Source organism: Indicator indicator, chromosome 4 (genome assembly GCF_027791375.1).
Source record: "Indicator indicator isolate 239-I01 chromosome 4, UM_Iind_1.1, whole genome shotgun sequence".
Lineage (NCBI taxonomy): Eukaryota > Metazoa > Chordata > Aves > Piciformes > Indicatoridae > Indicator > Indicator indicator.
The window spans coordinates 2934736-2955943 of NC_072013.1; the positions used below are offsets into that span (position 1 = coordinate 2934736).

The 21208-nt window shown below is 35.8% G+C and overlaps 1 protein-coding gene across 1 annotated transcript in view; it reads left to right on the forward strand.

Moving 5' to 3' along the window:
* CEP128 (centrosomal protein 128) overlaps positions 1–21208 on the forward strand; it is a 101790-nt gene that overhangs the window by 11205 nt on the left and 69377 nt on the right. The window contains exons 7-11 of the mRNA XM_054400582.1: positions 1580–1696; positions 11137–11223; positions 12686–12760; positions 14227–14359; positions 16141–16301. Coding sequence (XP_054256557.1) covers positions 1580–1696; positions 11137–11223; positions 12686–12760; positions 14227–14359; positions 16141–16301 — 573 coding nt within the window. The remainder of the gene's footprint in view (positions 1–1579; positions 1697–11136; positions 11224–12685; positions 12761–14226; positions 14360–16140; positions 16302–21208) is intronic.

Below are 21208 nucleotides of genomic sequence, written 5' to 3' on the forward strand. Positions count from 1 at the left end.
GCAGCAGTTGTCAAAACAAATACAAATGTTGTGATGCAGTCCTTAATTTTTATACATTACTTTCTAGTAATTAGTTATTCTGGATTATGACTGCAGAGCTTTCATAAATCAAATGCAAGAGTGTGTTTTGACACAGTGTGCTTTTTGAGGGTTTCTTGATGGTTTTTAGAGAAAATAGAAAATTCCAGATTGTAAGATGACTGTTTATCTGGCTATGCAAATTGATGTATTCTGTTGTAAAGAAAAAGATTGTTTCATTCTTTAAACCTGATATACTTGTGAAGTCTAGAATACAAATGTGTCCTTATTTATGTTTTTGTTGCTATACTGCTGTTGCTCATCTTGAAATTTTCTATCTGTGCCTAGTGCTGGTAGAAGTGTACTTAATGGTGAAAATACAGATGAGAACTTGTTCCACTTCACTTGTTCCCCTCTGCTTTTAACAATACAGATTTGGTTTGCTGCCCACAAGAGGGTGCTGTCTGCTAGCAGCTTGAAATGCAAAAATAAAAGCAACATTGGCATTGTAGTTTAATGCTGAATTATTGTGTGTATAATCCAGATTGTTTTGAAGGATAGCTAGTGTTATTTGGATTAGTTTGTACATGGAGTCACAAAATATTGAGAAAGTCTTAAAGTGGCGTAATTATTTAGTGCTATTACAGTCATTCTCATCTACTTAGCTCCTGTTTACTTTTCCAGATTTCAGAGTATGGACCAGGCATGCATCGGTCTGGTTTAGACTGGAAAAGTAAAGGAAATTTCTCTGGGGAGGTTAATTTGGCCTGTGGCAGAGAAGCTAAGATTTTTGTATTGCAGCTTCAGGTTAGGCTCCACCAACCTTGATATAGAGATATTTACCTCTTGAGTAGAATGACCACTTTAGGTACATGTGTATTTTTCTCTAAAAGAGGATATTGCACATTTGTAGGTCAGTTACCCACTTGACTACTTCTGGAATACTCATTGCTGTAGATCCAGTTATTTTCTATACCATTCTAAATCTTATTTAATAAAATAAAAGTTGTGCCCCTTGCTACAAGAAGGAGTTGCTGGAGTGTTTGCAGAGAAGGGCAGCAAAGCTGGTAAAGGGACTGGAGAACAAGACTTATGAGGAGCAGCTGAGGGAACTGTGGTTGCTTAATCTGGAGGAGAATAGGCTGAGAGGAGGAGACCTTAGGGGTTGAAATAAGAAGCGGGTGTTGGTCTCTTCTCCCTAGTAGCAAGTGATAGAATGAGAGGAAATGGCCTTGAGTTGCACTAGGGGAGATTTAGATCAGATGTTACCAAAATTTTTTTTATGGAAATAGTGGTCAGACATTGGAATAGGTTGCTCAGGGTGGTGGTGGAGTTGCCATCCCTAGAGGTGTTCAAAAAATGTGCAAACCGCTTTGCGACATGGTTTAATGGCCATAACGGTGTTAGTTCGACTGTTGGATTTGATGGTCTTAGAGGTCTTTTCCAAACAATTCTGTGATTCTTCCTGCCCCATACTCTATTTACCTCTTTATGTCATTGTTATCTTAATATGTGGTAAAAGATGCACTAATTTCCTGCAAGGTGTTCTTTCTTTTTGAAGGTATCAGAACGGGTAGAGAGAAGATTACAGGAAATAGAACAAGAGATGCGTGCTGAAAGACAGCTTGTAGAAAGGCGCCAGGACCAACTGGGACATATGTCTCTTCAGCTGCAAGAGGTAAGCAAAGAAAAACTTCTTTATTCTAGACTAAGTTAGGAATGTGTTGTATTTATGAGCCTGTACCTGTGTCAGACTGGTAAAAGTGCTTATATCTTTGGCACAGTCTTAGTTAGTCCAGAATTGCTTGTTTTGGTGACCAGTTAACTACAGTTCTTCATGATACTGTCTTGTCTATGTTTAGACCTTTTTGCTAATGGGCACAAATGTTCTTTAAAAGAACCCACTCCCTTTGGCCTCCCTCAGACATCAAACATAGAGAAGCAAGCCATTAGCTAGCTTGTCTTAATTACAACACTTTGCTTCCTAAGACATAAACTTCGGTTGCAGTGAGCAGTTTATTATGAGTTTATTTCAACGAGCAATCAAATGCAGTGTAGTGCCCACACATCTTTTCATTGCTTTGCAAACAATTTCATTTAGGAGACAAATACAAATGTAAATTAAAATTGGAGACAGCTAGTAGCTTTTTTATATGGTTGCTTTAGGAAATGTGTGAAAAATGCACCTTTTTTTTCTGATTTTACCTGTTATTTAGAAAATATATGTCTTAATGTAGCTTCATATTTCACTTCCTTTAAGGTAAGGTTTGTAATGTTACCTCTAATGTCATCTAACTATGCATCTAACTATACTACAGTTGAGTAGAAGTGTGCTCTTCTTTTTTTCACTTTTAATATTAAAACAGTTGTTTTATGCTGTCCAGTGACACTGAGAATCCTTAGATTAACACTTTGTATTTCATGTAAGACTAAAGACTCTTCAAAGAGTTCATATTTAAGAAGATAAGATGCTCTTTTGATACAGACCAAAAGTAAAAAGTTATGTTTATCGAAAAGCTTATAGTGCTTATGGTGGTATTTCAGAAAGGATTACTCTTTCATTTTTCCCACTGTTGATGTTGTGGTAAGTGAAAAGAGCTAGAGTGTTTTATTGCAGTTTTAATTGCTCTTTTATATGCCTGTGTCCATTTCTTGATTCTTTGGTTGTGCCTTAAGTATGCCATTTGGCAGTGTTATCTGTGGATGGGAACAAGATTTTTTTCATCCTTTTGAAGGGATAATGGCTTGCATCTGTAAAGATACATTGATACAGCCATGGCTTCCTTAGAAGGAAAACCTGAATTCAGTTGAATGAAGTCAAATGCATTTCGAATGAAGTCATATGCATTTCATATGATTGGCAATGGGATTGTGAGCCCTCAGGCTGGACACCTTTTTTCCTAGTAGCTCTTCTTTTGAAGTTTCATATTCACAAAATGAATATGAAATACTAAGTACATCCCCAACATTCCATTCACCTAAGCCACCCAGCTGTTGACTTTTTAATCCTTTCTCCTGCAAATTCTATATTGTTCCATCTATATCTTTGTAAATTATTTTTCCTGATTAGCCACTTTGTTTTGGCGCTACTACTCAAAATTTTGAAATATTGTCCTCATTCTTAGTTTACAGGAAAGCTCAACACTTATTGGTCTGCTTAGAAAACTTTTGCAATTAGGAATTTTCCCAAGCTGAGATTCTGAGCCAGTGCTGACTGGAACAGGCTTATTCCACATGCTATACATTCATAGCTACTTCTATGTGGAGGAGAATCACATTTCTTATGATTATCTTAACTCTCAAGCAGGGGCTCATACCTCCAAATCACCCTTCTGGGTGGCTTATCTCAGTCATGACTTTGGATTTCTTGGACTGGAGTCTTGTCACTGTATTTCAAAATTCTAATAAAACATAGTTACCACTCTTGCAATTATTTATGGATTTGTCAAGAACTTCTAACCTTTAACATGTGAAATAGAACCTGGTGGTGCCAGATGACAACTATAGAAGGAAGCTTCTTTCAGTAGACATTAGGCAATTTTTCTTTGATAGATCACAGAAGAACATGGAGACATTATCACCCTTGAAACACTGACTTTCAATACATTGCCAGTAGCAACAAACAAGTAGTCTTGTCCTACTACTTCTTTCATAGCTGTCTTAACAGCTTTGAGAATATCTTTGTGATGGAATTTCAGCTTCCTACATGCCAGAAGTGTTTAAATTCCAATATTGCTAAGGGCCTTAGGTCTCAGGCCCTTATTACAAGCTTCATTCCATCTGTCCCATTTTCCTTCCCCATTGAACTTCCATGTCAGTTTGTCCTTCTCTAGGTATAAAATGGTGTGATTTCTTGAACAGTTCCTGAGTTTCTTTGTCTCTCACATTGGCAAATTGGACCGCCTTGTACCCTATGTTTTGAAAAAACATTTTTTTTTTTTAGAGCACAGATTATCTGGATCCTGTACACACTGCATCTCTGTGTACTGTTTGCTTTAGAGGCTGCTGTGTGGAAAAACTTTGTGAAGAAAATTACGTTATGGAATATAAATTATAGAAGAAATAGGAATATGAGGATATCTAAGGAGGGAAAAAGTTTAGAACCGATCTAATCTCAAAGTAAAAATGAACAGGAAAAAATGCCAACACAAAACAGTCTGAGAATTGGGTGCAGCAGATTGGAATTTTGAGCTTCATTTTTTTTTGTTGTTTTCCATTTTTTTTCTTTGTGTATGGTGTTACAGATGAATAGATTCAGTATGGCAAACAAAGTAGAATAGAAAATGATGGAATGGCTCATTCTGGAGGTCATCTCTAGGCACTTGGAAGAGAAGGAGGTTATCAAGAGTAGTCAGCATGGGTTTACCAAGAGGAAATCATGCTTTACTAATTGGGTTGCGCTCTATGATGTCATAACTGAATGGGTAAATGGAGGGAGACCAGTGGATGTAGTCTTCCTTGACCTTAGCAAGGCTTTTGACACTGTGTCCCATAACAACATCTTTGTAAGTAAGCTCAAGAGGTGTGGGATAGAAGAACAGACAGTGAGATGGACTAGGAACTGGTTACTAGAGTCCAAAGACTGGTGATCAATGGTGCCAAGTCCAGCTGGAGACCTGTAACTAGTGGAGTCCCCCAGGGATCAGTGCTGGGTCCAGTCCTGTTCAGCATTTTTATCAATGATATTGATGAGGGGACAGAGTGTCTGCTCAGCAAGTTTGCTGGCCATACAAAACTGGGAGGCTTGGCTGATACACCTGAAGGCTGCGTGGCCATTCAGTGAAACTTGGACAGACTGGGGAGCTGAGCAAAGAGGAACCTAATGAGGTTCAACAAGGATAAGTGCAGGGTCCTGTACTTGGGAAGGACCAGGACAGGTTAGGAGGTGATCTGCTTGAGAACAGCCCTGTGGAGAAGGACCTGGGAGTCCTGGTGGATAACAAGTTATCCATGTGCCCTTGTGGCCAAGAAGGCCAGTGGTATCCTGCAGTGCCTCAAGAAGAGTGTGTCCAGCAGATCGAGCGAGGTTCTTCTCCTGCTCTACTCTGCCCTAGTGAGGCCCCACGTAGAATGTTGCATCTACTTCTGGGCTCCCCACTTCAAGAGGGACAGAGTTCTAATTGAGGGAGTCCAACGGAGGGTTACAAGGATAATTAAGGGACTAGAGCATGTGCCTTATGAGGAAAGGCTGAGAGACCCAGGACTTTTTAGTCTGGAGAGGAGAAGACTGAGTGGGGATCTAATAAATGTGTATAAATATATGAGAGCTGGGTGTCAAGAAGGGAAGAGACAGCCTCTTCTCACTTGCACCCTGTGATAGGACAAGGGGCAACTACAGCACAGGAAGTTCCACCTCAACATGAGGAGGAACTTCTTCATTGTAAGGGTCGTGGAACAATAGTACAGGCTCTTCAGAGAGGTTGTGGAGTCTCCGTCTTTGGAGACTTTCAAGACCTGTCTGGATGTGTTCCTGTGTGACATACGCTAGATTCTATGGTCTTGCTCTGGCAGGGGAGTTGGACTCAAATATTTCCAGAGGTCCCTTCCAACCCCTAACATCCTGTGATCTTGTGATAAATAATGCAATATATGGTTAAGAAATATTTAAAATTTGTGAATGTGAATAGTTAAAAAAGGTTAATTTCAACCTTGTGGTTGATTTTCAGTATTAGTACTAGACTTGTCCATTTGTTCATTACTTGCATCAATATAATTGTATTTTGCTAGGGTACTTTTTATCTTTCTGTGGTATAAATAAAATTTCATCTGGCTTTAAAGATCTCAGAGCAAAGTTGTTAAAAAAATCAATATTTTTACACCATTTTTTATGATTTTTTCCCTTATCTCCTGTATTTTAAGCAAGCAGTTTAAGTAGCAGCAAAGCCTACAATGTAATTTACTTTTTGGAGAGTGCAGTGCCCATAACTGACCACTACTTGTCAGTATTTTACTGTCTTAAGAGAATATTCTTTCTAAATCTCAATTATTAATGATATATTTTTTTCAGGGTCTAACTGAACATAGCAATACATTTGTTTGAATCGTTCTCTTGTCTGTCTTATCTTTCTGTCAGTCTTTGGCATGATGTGCAGACTTCTTATTGGTATTGCACTACTGCTATACATTATTAACCAAGATGATATCTAGTTGTATACTGAGCATTAAGAAAGCCTGACATATCAAAGTTTGCATCTTTAACATCTAAATTTGCATTACTATTTTGACTTTCTAGTCTGCATGTGCTATGTGGATAAAAATTATTTTTTCTACTTTTTAATGCATCTTCTAATCTGTATTGGTGTGTTTAAAGAGCAATTACTGCAAATTAGAAAATGGCAATTGGCAAACAAATTCATGCAAATCATACATCTTCACTTTCTTCTGTATTCCTGATCAAGTGTTTTTGAGGAGGAAGATCGACTTATTTGTTGTTTCTAGTGCTGTTGACATGTATATAGGTTGCTTTAACAAAATAGATGTGTAAACTAAATATAGTTTGACATTTTTTCAGTGCTTTGTTTTGAACATGAAGACACCATCATGTTGTGCCTTTGCATTTATGCATCCATTTCCTAAAACAAAATCAAGTAAAATGCTTAAAAATGGGCTTTAAACAGCTCTAATAGGCCTTAGATGCCCTGAATGGCTTTACTAATTCCTGTGCTTGGCTGCCTGGATTTTGGTGAAATGAGTCTGAGTGTTCATGCTTCAGGTGAACAGAATCGTTTGTATAGAAGGTTTTGAACTCACTGACTTTTTGGTAAGGCAAAGACTGTGGTTACATCTTAAGCTAATAACCTGGACAGGCTAGGATAACTTTCTTTGTGCAACTGGATACTTAGATTCTGTTTTCCTCCCATTGCATGTGCTGTGAAGTGCAAGGAGCTGGTGGACTTTCTAACAGAGTGGGATAGACTGATGGCCAAAAGCATTATGGAAAAATTTCTTTTTGCATGTCTTTATCTCTGATCTTTTTAGACAAATACAGACTTGATCTGTGCTCTGAGCCATTTGGATGTTTTAATGCATTGTTGATGCTTGCTCCTTGGCTCTGTGATATGCCACCTGTGGCTAATGGTTTCTGTTTTGATGGTGGTTTGAATCTGACTCTGTCCTGGAACATAAGCAAGTCTCATACATATCTGCCACTGAAATATCCAGACAGTCTGTGTTTAAATGCCTGGCTGTTATGTTTATGTAGCATACTCAGACCTGTGCTAGATGCTAATGTAGCTAGTTAGAACTTTCATTCACATTAGGGTCATAGAATTATAGAATGGTAGAGGTTGGAAGGAACCTCTGGAGATCGTCCAGTCCAAACCCTTTGCGAAAGCAGGATCACCTAGGTCAGGTTACACAGGAATGCATCCAGATGGGTCTTGAAAGTCTATAGAGAAGGAGACTCCACCACCTCTCTGGGAATCCCGTTCCAGTGCTCCGTAACCCTCACAGTAAAGTTGGTTTTCCTTGTGTTGAGGTGGAACTTCCTGTGTCTGTATCCATTGCCCCTTGTGCTGTCACAGGGAATTACTGAAAAGAGACTGGCCTCTTGTTGACACCCACCACTCATATATTTGTAAACATTAGTAAGATCTTTTCTCAGTCTCCAGACTAGGATGTGGTACATTTTTGCTTTATTTTAAACTCTAGCATGAATTTGGTCTGCTTGTGTATTTCTACTAGTATGAATATAATTAAATGATCTGTCTCACTTTGAAAGAGTGAATTTCAGTTTGTGGTCAGTGCATTACATTTAAATAATCTGGTTTTATTTAAAAACAAAAAACAAACAAACCCCAAACCCCAAGAAAAGTTAATAGGCTTGAATTGCAGTAAAAGTCATGATATGGTATTGGAAGATTTTCATAAATTGGAAAGATTAAGAACTGTTGTTACGGAGGCCTCTGCATAGTTTCCCTCTTATATAAGAAAAAAAAAATATCTGTTTAGCAGGGCACTTCTATCTGAAGTTTTGGATTTTGATACACTATATGTGGATGAGATGTGTTGAGCTGGGGTATACCAGGTGTGTTACTATTCTACTACTGTCTTATGCTCATGAACATTTTAAAAAGACCTGTCAAGAATTACTCTTCTAGGTCAAATCAAAAGTGCATCTCTCCTGTTAAAGAGCCCATTTCTGGCCACCTACGCAAGCAGTGTAACATTTTGATGGTCCCTCCTGAAACCATGCTGTGAAGACATGAACATTCTGTGTTCCCTTGTGGACTCCTCCATGCCTGCCCCCTTCAAGACCTCATTAACCTCCTTGTCTGCCTCTTCCTGGCCCTTCTGGACATTAATACTTTCAAATATTTCAAGCTTTTTATGGGGGAATACTAATGTCTGTAGGCCTGTTTCCATCCTTCGGTGCTACAGCATTGCCAGGCAGAGCTCTCTGGGCCAGCTGCTTGAGAGCCATTTTGGAGGAACATGTGTGGGAACTGTTGTCTTCAGGATCCCCTTCTCAGGTCCCATTTTTGACATTTGACTTCTTCAATCCATTCTTTGGAGACAAATTAAATCAAAGAACTTAATCTGAATCTTTTTATGTTTGGGTTTGTTGAACCCATCAATCCAGCCTGTCCACATCCCTCTGAAGAGCCTTCCTACTCTGCAGCAGATCAACAATCCCACTTTTCCACTTAAGCTGGTGTCATCTTCAAACTTAATGAAAGTGCTCTCAATCTTCTTGTTGAGATCATTGATAAAGATATTAAACAGGAGTGGCCCCAGCACTGAGCCCTGGAGTGCTCAGTCACCACTTTGTGACTGGCTGTGAAATGGATTTAATTCCATTCACTGCCACCCTCTGGGCCTGGCCATCTAACCAGTGTTTGGTCCAGCCAAACACCCATCCAGGCCTAGGGCAGACAGTTTTTTTCATGAGAATGCTGTGAGGAACAGTGTCCAAGGTTTTATGGAAGTCCAGATAAACAATATCCACAACTTTTTAGTATGAATGATAGGAAAGACTTTTAATTAAGTTATTGCTAAATATCACTCAGTGATGCTGATAAGTTGAAATGGAATCATAATTTCTGTGGCTTCTTCTGGGAATTAGGATGTACTACTTATGCAGAAAGTTACTTTTTGCTCTCAGTAGGGAAATCTTTGAGAATTTTCCTTGCATTTCTAATTCCAGTCCACCTTTAATATTTTCCTTATGATGCTGATATCTCTAGCAAAGCCTGCACATAAAAACATACAGTTTTGGTGCTAAAATATACATTTAGTGCTAAAAATAATGTTGGCATACAGTTGGCTGTATATAATAGAACTTCTGATTTTGCTAGTAAAAATTAGAAGCTCGATTTGAGTTAGTACACATCCTATATTCTTAGTAGACTGTTCTGAACTGGTACTTCTAGTCATTTAGAAAACCCCAACCAACCAAACCAGTTGTGCAACAATGACATTACCTGAACTGGTGATCATCTTTGATTTTATTTCTTTCTTTGTTCATGCAGCTTTTTGGGAGTTGCCCCTAGAGCCTTTTTGGGTAAAATGGGAGTGTGTCAGGTCTATATGCAGTGTTGACTTGAATAATAGATTTGAATCTGGTTTGAGTGCTTAGAGAAGCATCTTAAATATGTTACAGTCTTAGAATATCTGGTTATGAATCAGACTAAAAGCATAATTCTTGATATGGCATAATATTTTCAGTGGAAAGGTTATAATAAATATCTTCTACAGTCTCAGATTTTAGTGTAAACTGTTGAAGCAAGAGAGTAGACCAAACTATACTGAAACCCTTATATTTCCTGAAGTAAAGATGTAAGACTGTGATAAGTATATAAATCCATTAATTTTCTTCACAAGGCTACATTTTAAAGCAAAACTTTAAAACTGAACGCCTGGCTTCGCTGAGGCTGATGAATAACTTGCCTTCTGTTTTCATACAATGAAATTCTTCACCATAAGAGTGGTGAAACGCTGGAACAGGTTGCTCTGAGAAGTTGTGGAGGCTCCAACCCTGGATGTGTTCAAAGCCAGGTTGAATGGGGCCTTGAGCAACTTGCCCTTGCTGGTAGCAGGGGCATTGGAACTAGATGGTCTTTAATATTCCTTCCAACTCAAGCTGTTGTGTGATTCTGTGAAATCATTCCCCAGTATACAGTAAGGAGAAGATATTCCAAAACTTACTGAAATTACAAATTTCAAAGATATTTGTTTAAGGAAATACTCCTTTTAAAATCTGAAATAAAAGATCTGCTCAGGAAGAACAGACTGGGAAAAAGACGTTTCTTTCTGGACAGGCTATGCTTTCATCTACTCAAATTCTATCGCTATGGCTAGTGAGCTTGCTCAGCAAGTATTTCTAGGTGATGTTTAAGGTGAGCCAATGACATTGTTATGGCTTGAGATACCCAGTCTTGGGTTGTGTATGTTGCAAATTGTGTGTCACTAATGCCTGTGATGTCTAATGTGTTCCTTCACCAGCAATTAGCTATGTTCTGCAGATGATGTTGGTTTGCAGAGAGAAAAGATTTTGGAATTGTTATTCAGAGCAATTTTGTAAGATCTTTTAGAAAATGTACCTAAGTGTTTTTAGATACTTCAGTTTCAGGGGAGACAGGGAAAGTCCCCATGGATTTGTTTTATATTTTCAAAGTAATTCACATCCCTGTCAGTAACAATTCTGTGCTAATACTGTAATTCTAAACATCTGTCCAGATTCTGATAAAAATAACTTCTTCCCTTTTTTGGCTTCCTTCACAAACTTATGCTGGTGTTTTTCTTACTCCAGTGTATGGTATTTCATATCACAGATATTTTACATTAAAGAACATATTATTTTCAACTGATATATTAACATCTTGTCTCTGGAGCCTCATAGACCTTCCTTTCAAAGTGTTTGGGGTCAACCTTAAGCGTCTGGAGTTGTATACATTGGAAGGGTGTTAGTGCTAGTTTTGACTTTGTACTTGGCCCTGCTCTCTGTGTGGATATGTTTATGTATACACGGACTTATATTTTTTTTCATAACAATGCTCCATGTGGAAATATTAGGCATGGAAAGAAAGCATTTGTCTAGATCTTCTTTATTAAATATACCTGCAGATTCTTTAATTTTCAAATAAGTCTTCAAGTTCACCGTTTTTTTTCCCTCTAAAGGCTTTAAGGAAGCAAGATGCTAAAGCAGATGAAACAGAAGAACTCATGAAAAATAAACTTACGAAATATCAATGTGAAAAGAACCAAGTAAGACTAAATTTTCCCCTTTCTTGTTTGGTGTTAAGTAAGTGTATAATGTCATATGATACAGTATATGCTTCCTTTTTCAGAGATACAAGCAAGGTAACTTTCTTTAAGATAAGAGTGGGTTGTACTTTTTTTTTTCATCAGAGACCATGTGAAGGAAAGATAAAAGTTCTGCATAGCTATATTCAAAGCTCTTTACTTCTGACAACTCTTCCATTCTGATAGGTGGCCAAGTTTATAAATTGAGGATTATGCTTGATTTCTTTCTCTGATTTGTCTCTGAATTTATTCATAGTCTACTGTTGCTTATTTTCAACAGCTCAAAGATGCAGCTTTTCTTCATCCTTGCAAATAATGCATGCTAGTTATTTTGCACCATGATTATTATTAGTTACTCTTATGGAACTATCTGTTGCCATAATGCTTTCTTCCTGTCAAAGAAAACAAGTTTTCATATATTTCTGTTCTGAGAGAATGCTAGGGCTATGTTACACTTTTTTTCTAGATTTTTTCCTCTTACATAGTTTAGCGTTTTTGTCAGTACTTTCAAAGTTATAACCCTTTATGCTAGACTATTCAGTGTTTTATGTTACTTTTCTCTCTCCAGTCCATTAATGCTCATCCTGTTTACTTTGCCCCTTTGCCAGCATCTCAACATCCTCTTTGGGATAGCTATCTCTACAATAACAATTTCTGCTGTTAAAACCTGTATTTATTTCCATGTGGATCAGTGATCTTTGAACTATTTATGGTCAACGTCATAAAATACTTCTTAGCATTTGTTTGTTGTTTTGTTTTGTTTTTAATGGTCATTGGTTTGACTATTTCTGATTAAACATTTGTTTTTAATTTCCTTAATATTATATTTCTAGGAAAAATTGGAATTGTATGGAATGCTGGGCATTGAGATTTTTCAGTTGTCGTGTTCCCAGAACAATTCTAATATGTTTTCTTGTACAACATGGAAAAGCTCACAGAATGTAGCAATTACTGTTCTACCAATGTTTGTCCTCTCTAACACTTTTACAAATAAACTGTGTAACAAAGGTGACTTCATATGTTAAGTCATTGTTAATTTTATTTTGAGTTTGAAATTATGTTTGAAATCCAGAAACAATGTTTTTGAAGCTTTAAAAAAGAGTTTTCCTTTTTGTAACTCAGTAAATATTTGCTTTTGTGCTGTTTCGTCTTGAATACTATATACCACTTTGCATCATAGAGTAGTGTACAAAAATTATAGAATGTAAGTTAAATTCTTATTTCATTAAATATGGCAGGGATTTAGTACAAATCAAAGTTTGCTCAAAAATTTTGGACAAATAAGAATATTGTATATATTATACCTCCTTTTAAATAGATACTTCTATCTATTAATTAGTGCCAGAATTAAATAGTTAAAATATACTTTTGTACTATGATGCATACATTGCTTTTCTTTCTTTATCATCTTCTGTAATGAAAGCTTGAGAAGGAATTGGAGCAGTCCCAGAAAAAGTTGAATGAATCTGAACGCAGTAGAGAAGCTCTTTTGCATCAGGTAACTGCTTTGGTTTGATGAAAACCCTGAAATTTTCATGTCAGGTTATGTCCAAGTCTCTTTGCTTAATCTTCCTGTGCAATACTCTGATAATACTGTTTTCTAAGGGAAAAATGAGATACAGAAAGACAAGTTTGAGTCTAAAATATGTGGACCAATCTGTCGTCATACTTTTTCTGCTTTCCAAAATTTTATGTATTTATGTTCATATATAATTAAAGTAGTGGTAATAGTTATGGCACTTTTACAGTACATAAACACATTATTTTTAGGTGTCCTTCATAGTATGCTTTAGAACAACTTCTATATTAGTAATTATCTGGTGACCTTGAAGTGTTTTGTGTATAACAATGTGACAATAATATATAGAAACCAAGTATCTGAAAAACTTTAAATAATACTTAAATCTACAAATTACAGCATCTTGCATTATAGCTTTTGAAATGTGTCCTTTCTGAGGGGAAGAAGACTGAAATATATATATATAAACGCATAATAGCAGCTTTCCAGTACCCGAAGGGGGCCTTCAAGGAAGGCTGGAGAGGAACCGTTTACAAAAAGGCCTGTAGAGATAGGATGAGGGACAATGATTTTAAATGAAAGAGGAGTAGATTTAGATTGGAGGAACAAGTTCTTTACCCTGAAGGTGGTGGAACACTGGAACAGGTTGCCCAAGGAGGTAATTGAGGGCCCCATCCCTGGAAGTATTCAAGGTCAGGCTTGACAAGGCTCTGGGCAACCTGGTATAGTTGGGGATGTCCCTGCTTACTGCAGGGGGTTTGGACTAGATTATCTATGTCAGTCCCTACCAACTCAGACCATTCTATGATTCTATATAGGGATGGAGCAGTAGGCATACTTACTTATCTGTTAGCATTAGTTTTTTTGTGTATTTGCCACAAGTTTGAAACTGTTTTGAATCTAACATTGTGCATGGAATAAAGTGCTATACCACCTACAGGTAATGAGTTAGAGCTATTTTCTTTCAATTCAATTACTGCATGCCATATTTTCTTTATTTTCCTGTGTAAAAGTCATCCCTGAGTGCTAGACTGTACATAATAGAAAGGAAAAAATGTAAAAAAACCCTTATGTTTCTTTAGAATAAGTACATTGTCTTTTTAATGAGCAGAATTTAAATAAAATATATTGGTTATTATATTTATATAGGATTTTCGCAGTATATAAAACAGTTTCAACATATAAAATGGCAGCATTTGTTTCATCCAGAGAAATGAATGCTTATCTGCGGTCAACATAACTAAAATGTTTCCTTTAGTTTTGAATAATTACTTTATGGCCTGTAATTAGGAAGTAATTTATCTTTTTGTTTACCATCTGCAGTGCTCTTGAGATTTATTTATAAATATTTCTTGTGTGTAGTCTTTATTGTTGAATAAAAGATTGCTATTTACTCTTTTGTTCTGTTTCTCATTAAGCATTTGCTACTTGTACGTGCATTTTAGATTGAAGATCTTCGTTCCCAACTTTTGAGAGTAGAAGAAGACCGTGTAGAGTTGCAGCAGCAAATTTCACATGTTGCTGCACGCTGCCATAGCTACCAGGATGTACAAGATGATGACAGGAGAATTAGAACAGGTATAATTGTCATTTTTTGCACTAGAGGCCTGCAAATTAGTTAGGCTGGACATTAATCCTGTCTTTGAGTTTTAGTCTTATTCTTCTACTGTTTCAACAAAATCTGCTATTTAACTCCCCTGCTTTAAGTTAGTAAGTTCTGACACCTGAATGTTAACTAATAAATATAAATGCTAATAAAGAGCAATATTAGGATAAAATATCAAGATGTGCATGGTGAAAACAAATAAATATTGTTACAGTGAATATTGTTCAGTGAAATGGATACTGTTTTTGAGAACAAAAAGACATTTGCAGTATTTTAAAATAACTTTTCTGAGATGTTAGGTTTTGGTTTATTTGCAGTTTAAGTTCTGCCATAAGGAAGATTGTAGCATAAGTTACTAAGACTGATGAATTTCTGGTAGATTTTCAAAGGGGTAATAATATGTTCCAGAGAGTTTAAGAAAACTTTCTACTATCACAGAATCATAGAACATTCAGGTTGGAAAAGACACTTGGGATCACCAAGTCCAACTGATAATCCTACTCTACAAGGTTCATCCCTAAACCATATCCCCAGGTACAACATCCAAACACATCCAGGATGATGCAGTTAGACTGTCTGTTTGCAGTATGTTAGAATTTTGGAGATGGAACAGTAATATTTAGAAAAAATATATTTGAAATGACTTCAAGATGTAATAGCATAAAATGTTACTGCTTTAGCAAGGCCTTTGGTGAATTTTTAGTTAGCTCTCTGTATTTCAACTTTTCAAACATAATCGAAAAGGCATGGGAGAAAGTCTTTATCTTTCTCCTTGCTAACACTGAAACGTGTCCCTCAAGATAATAGCAGAATAGTGACTCAAAGTTCAGTGTCTCTGAGTGTTGAATTAGTTTGGTTAATGATTTATTTTTATATTTTCATACTTCAGCTACTGAATTTTCTGGCTTACTAAAATAGAACTCTGACTCCGTTTTGCAAATTGCTTACAGAAAACTGAAAAATGGCTATATTTTGTACATGTCTTAGCTTAAAAAATACACAAAATATTGTTTAATAGTGTTTTTTTCCAGTCATATTAATGTATCTGCTTAAAAGTGTATTTATTTTAAACAATATTCCTTTGATGTTAATGAAAACTTGTTTATTTTTCCATTTATTTTGATTATAAATCAGTGCTATTGTGAAAATATGAAGAAAAAGATCTACTGGAGATATTATTTATTCTCTTGTCATTCTTGTTATTGTGTTACTTCTGTTTCTTCAAAGATGTGTGGGAAGAATACAAATAAAGATTTTCTTTGCCTCTAGAAGTTGTTTATGACTAAAAACTTGAATTTCTGGTTGGGAAATTTACAGCTTACTCTAAAGAACTTCTATTGTAGTTGTAGGATTCAGACATAAAACTTACAGATAATATGACTTCCAAATCAGGACATATTACTCTGGTTATATAATCTTGCAACCTGAGGCTTGACCTTGCAATCTGAGGCTGAGTTCCGGTAACACCAGAATTTCCCCAGTGTTTCTTCTGTCTTTATTGGGTTTTGGTGTTCAGTTGGTTGGTTTTTTTTGAGGCGGGAGGAAAGAGGGAATAAGAAGGGAAAACCCCTATAAAATGACTGCAGAAACACAAATGCTGTCACCTTCAGTAAAAGGTATAGCCAGTTTTCGTAGAGAGTTTTAGAACAGTCTCAAGTAGAGAATAAAATTGTTGAAAGAGAAATGAGAAAAAAGTAATTTACCATAAGTCTGTTTATACTGGACCTGTTGTTCTGTTCTCACTATTTTATAGTAGCTGAAAGATATGAGAGAGAGAAGCAAGAACTGGAGAAGCATATTTTGGAACTTAAAGCAAAACTTAGTCATAATGCTGTAATGTCAGAAGTAGAAGAATTGAAGAGATGTGTAGAACAAAAGGACAGGGAGAAAGCACAGCTTGTTATGCATATAGAGGTAAGTTGTAATTGTCTTTTTTCATAATTTCACATACTTTTAAGGTAGATGATATGGCAGTGTAAAATTTACTTTCTGATTCTCTCTTCCATCATGCTTCAGAAATGAAGTTTAACTTTAAACAAACTGGGATCCCTTGTTCTATGAGATAGTAGAGTAATAAAACCAGATCATAACTGCTCTTTTTTTTTTCCCCTTAGTGCTCAGATGCAATATCATAATGATTATAAAATACATACCAGTATTCTTATTTATGGTAAGCGCATACTAATAACAACAATCTCTGACACTGGAGTTTTAATTAGGAGTCTTTTACCTTCAACATGAAATGAGATATAAGGTGGAAATAGCCTTTTTAAGATAGGAGATTTCTGTATGTTTGGATCTTGTCTAGGTTTTTCATTGGTAGGAAGATCCCTGAACAGTAACTGTCGAGAGAAATGAGGACGTTTTCAAACTCCTGTGTGAGATTTCAGTAGTCAAGTACCTAATATTTGTTGTTATTGGATTGGGGTAATCCAAGGTGCTTGTATTTATTCTTCTAATGAATATTTCTTTGTAAGGATCTTGTATCACTTGGGAAATACAAAAGCAGAATTTATCGTTTTGGGTTTTTTAAAAAAATTTTTCGCATCTATTTACAGGACTATACTGTTCAGTTTACTTCTTTCCCTTATCAAATTCTGTGCTGATTTAAATCAGCTAAGAGATTAAATGACATTTGGAAAAAATTAAAGTCTCAAAATAAGTTCCTTCATGCTTTGTGAAAGCTTATCATTGAACAGGGTTAAAAAGACCTAGAGTGGTTCTGTAAAACAAGCAGAACTGATTTCCGGATGCCCATCAGAATGTGTGTTCTGGCTGAACAATACAGCTCCAGACTATCTGGAAGCATGATGGTTTTTTTGCTGTGTGGGAGTATGAGAAATTCTAATCACTTTGATGGCAGGAGTTAAAGGGAAAAAAATGTGTATAAACCCAACTTTTAAAAACTTTTTCATGTAGAACATGCTTTTTGAGGATCAGAATGATCTTCTAATACTAATTTCCTCCTCTGTGAAAATACTGATGGAAGAGTGCTCAGCTGGGGTCATTGTCATTGATCTGAGGTACAAATCTTTGACTTCCCTGATTACCTCAACAGAAAATACTTTGTACTTCTTATCTGCTTCCCACTACCATTTTCCTACAGAGGCTGAACAGGAAAATAGCTAGTTTATTTTCTTTTAATGGGACATCAAGGAACGCAAGGATGTGAATTTCTAAACTTTTGTACTAACAATGCATTTTGTCAAGCTTGCTCTAACAGCTGCTCATATCAGATAGTCTGATTCGTGGTTGGAATTGACCAGTCATGTTTGACTTGAGTGTAATTTTGGCTAGTAGGGAGGATGTAACTGCATTTGCCTCTGGTGTACATGTGATGTTAGAAATTTCTTTTGATTTATTTAAATGTCATTGTTTTCATCATTTTGAGTCATATATATTTAGTCTCTGACACTTGCCATAAATGCACAGTATGATGTAAAATGGAGAGGATAAAAAAGATTATAATCACATTCTTAAACTCATGTGTAGAATTTAGTTCCATCTTAATTACTAAATTTCATAGAGAAAATTTTGATTTCAGATGCTGTAATTTACCTGAGGATGCTTCTATAAGATCTTATGGTGTTTTTCTGCATGGAACTATATATATATGGAGCTGTTATTGCTGACTGTTATGGCTAAGAAATAAACAAAGTACACAAATTACAAAGATGCAATACCCTAGTTTTTCTGTAAACATTTTTAGTCTATTATGTTTGTGAAATTGTTTGATTTACTAATTATTTCTCATTCTAATTAGGTCAAAGTAGTCTTAAAGTCCAGTAGAATGTAACAGCAGGCAGTTTGTTTAAAATGTTTCAGATTTTTTGAGGGCAACTTAGTGATTTTTTTTCTTTAAAATGAGAATTCTTTTCTAATATAAGTATTTCAGTCTTATGAAGAGTGATGAAGATGTTATTGTCATTATAATTAATTTCATGGATTTTTCACCCACTAAAGATGAAATTGTTAGCCAATTATTTTAATCGTATAAGCCAATTATTATATCTGAAAATCAGTAAGTAGCACTTTTCTAAATTTAAAGAAATATTCCTTTAAAATATGAGAAATGTTATCCTATACAGACAAACCCATATTGCCATGTCAGTGGAGTTCAAATGCTGAAACAGTGATACAGATATATTTAAAATGGACAGATACTATTCACTTTGAATAGTAGATTTCCTATCTAAGATCTCTAAGTAGATTTTCTGTCTAAATCGCATATCAACCTGCAGTGGTGGGGAAAAAGGTTTTAGAAGTATCTTACATTGACATAAACCATTGCCTGTCAGAGCAAGTTCAAGCTTGGAAAAATATGGAGGAGGCATCACTTTAAGAAACTGATTTTGTGCAGTGTAACTTTTACTGAATGAATACACTTATTAACTGATTGAATGTATGCATCTTTGATTGTTCAGTTCACAGAATTTAAGCTTGAATGAAAAATTTAAACCTTATGGACTAATAATTCATGATGGTTAGTAAAATATGATTGGTAAAACATGCAGATCAGCTTGTGATGAATAAATTAATATTTGAGTTTTACATTCAAGAGAAATAATTTGGATAGCATGATTTGGATAGCATTGTTGAAAACAGTATCAATAATGAGCAGTATGATTACATAGCAATAGGATCTGGTGACTGTGTTCTTGAGATACAGGACAGAAAAAAGGAGGGAGAAAAATACCTATAGATTCACTTTAAGTGACTCAGGTAAATAGTGTGGTGGGGTAAAATGTGGCTTCCTGTATTCTTTTCAGTTTTGAAAATATGCTGAAATTGAAAAATGTGAAGCTATATGTCTAGCTTAATTATCAGTCATTTTTAAGTGTAAAGATTGTTTAGGAAGAAATTAAAAGCTTACGTTTATAAGATCACCATTATGTTATGAAACTGCAAGGTCATACTTTCACAGTGCACCACTGCCAAGTACGATGTTCTTCCAGTGACAGGAGTAATTTGCACAATTATTTCTTACTATCGAAACAATCTTGATTCTCATAATATCAAAATTAGGCATTAAAAATATGTAGTAGTGTTACTTACATAGTGGAGCTTTATCTGTTTTATCTGCTACTATCTGCTCAGAATGCAGTTCCACAAAATGGACATTTGGGACCCCTGTTATGATATTATAAAAACAAAGTCTGATGCCCCGCTGTTTCTCTATCCTCTTGCTTCACAAGGAAAGCTGCATGAAATGTTGATATGCTGTGCTACAGTTTTCTAGCTGACTTCAACCATTTTGGGAATGTGCTTGCTTAACTTTGTGGAGCAAAGTGCAAACTATTAGCAAAGATCTATCTTATTTTCACAAATAGTAAAAATAAAACACATAAATGTGAATTTAAACTGGTACATCCATGTCAAAATGAATTTTTCCTCCCCATGCAAGTAGCTTGTGTCGATAGATTAGTTGTGCTTCAAGGTAAACTTCTAAAACAAATGTTCCCTTTTTTTTTTTCCGTTTTACTGTGAACTAATGCACTGGCAATTAAGATTTGCTTCTACACAGTGCAATGAATGTTTACATTTGATTGAACATTACTTTCCGTGTTTAAGTTTAAACTCATATTTTATTAAGAAGTCTGTGGGAACTGTAGTTACATTAATGAAGTGTGTTCTCTGCAGGAATTGCACATAAATAACTTTTTTGTGATGCAGAGTTGAACATTACATCAATTTAGGCTGACATCTCTATCATGTTTTCAGAAAGACGTGAAATGGGAAGTGACAGTAACATGTGTAATCACAAGACTGAAAGAAATTATAACCCAGTTTATAAAATCTGTGGAAAGGTAAAATGTGTTATCTGACTGTGTTTTTAGTTTTAACTTCTGCTACATTCAGAATTTAAATCTCTACCTTTAAAGAAGTATTATAATCTCTGTTTTCATCTGAAATTGAGATATTTTGATTAAAATTTTGCTAATTGTAGCTTCTGAGGGTTTTTTGGTTGTTTATTTTCTTTTATGAATCAAGACTTTTGACAAGGGTAGGCCTGGCTGTTTTGCCTGATGAGCTTGAAAATACACGGCTAAGTAACAGGCAAGCAGAATATATCTAGAGTTTTTCTTATATAAAGAAGTGTAAAGCTAGAGAAGACTTTCCTGCTTTCATTCTGCCACCTTTGTACGATTTACCCTCAACTATTCCATAATTTGTTTACCTGTTTTATTTTCTATATCTGAGTTGTGTCTAGAGCAGGGATATTCATCCTACAGATGAGCAACTTAACATCCAGCATATAATCCTAATCCTGTTTTGCACCATGGGTACAAGTAGCAAGCTGGACTGATGGTTCTTGTCTTTGGCATCAGTCTTTCCTGTCCATATTTTCTGACAGTACCATGATCTGTTGCGTGTTAGAGTGCACATTCAGTCTTACCAGGACAGCAAATCCTATCCTGAAAAAACTGGTGCCATTTATTGCTTCCCAGGACATAGCAGCCTGGCTGGGAAGGGATAAGGGGAAAAAAAAAAAAAAGCAACCAACAAACCCAGAAAGATAAACAACAACTACAAGAACAACAACAGCAACAACAAAACCAAGCCAAAAATCCCACACCCAACAAGCCCAAACCAAACCCAAGCCACCCTCACCCCCAATCATCTGGAAGGACTTTTGTCTAAATAATCCTTTTATGTACATCTATACAGTCACTTATTCTTTCCTAGACAAAAATATTTTTCCCATGTCCCTTCCGAATCATACTGTATATTTCAGACTCCATCTCCAATTTGTTTCAGTTGTTCTGAAATGTAATTGTTTCAAGTATTTCCATCCCTTGAAGCCTGATAATATCTTGGAG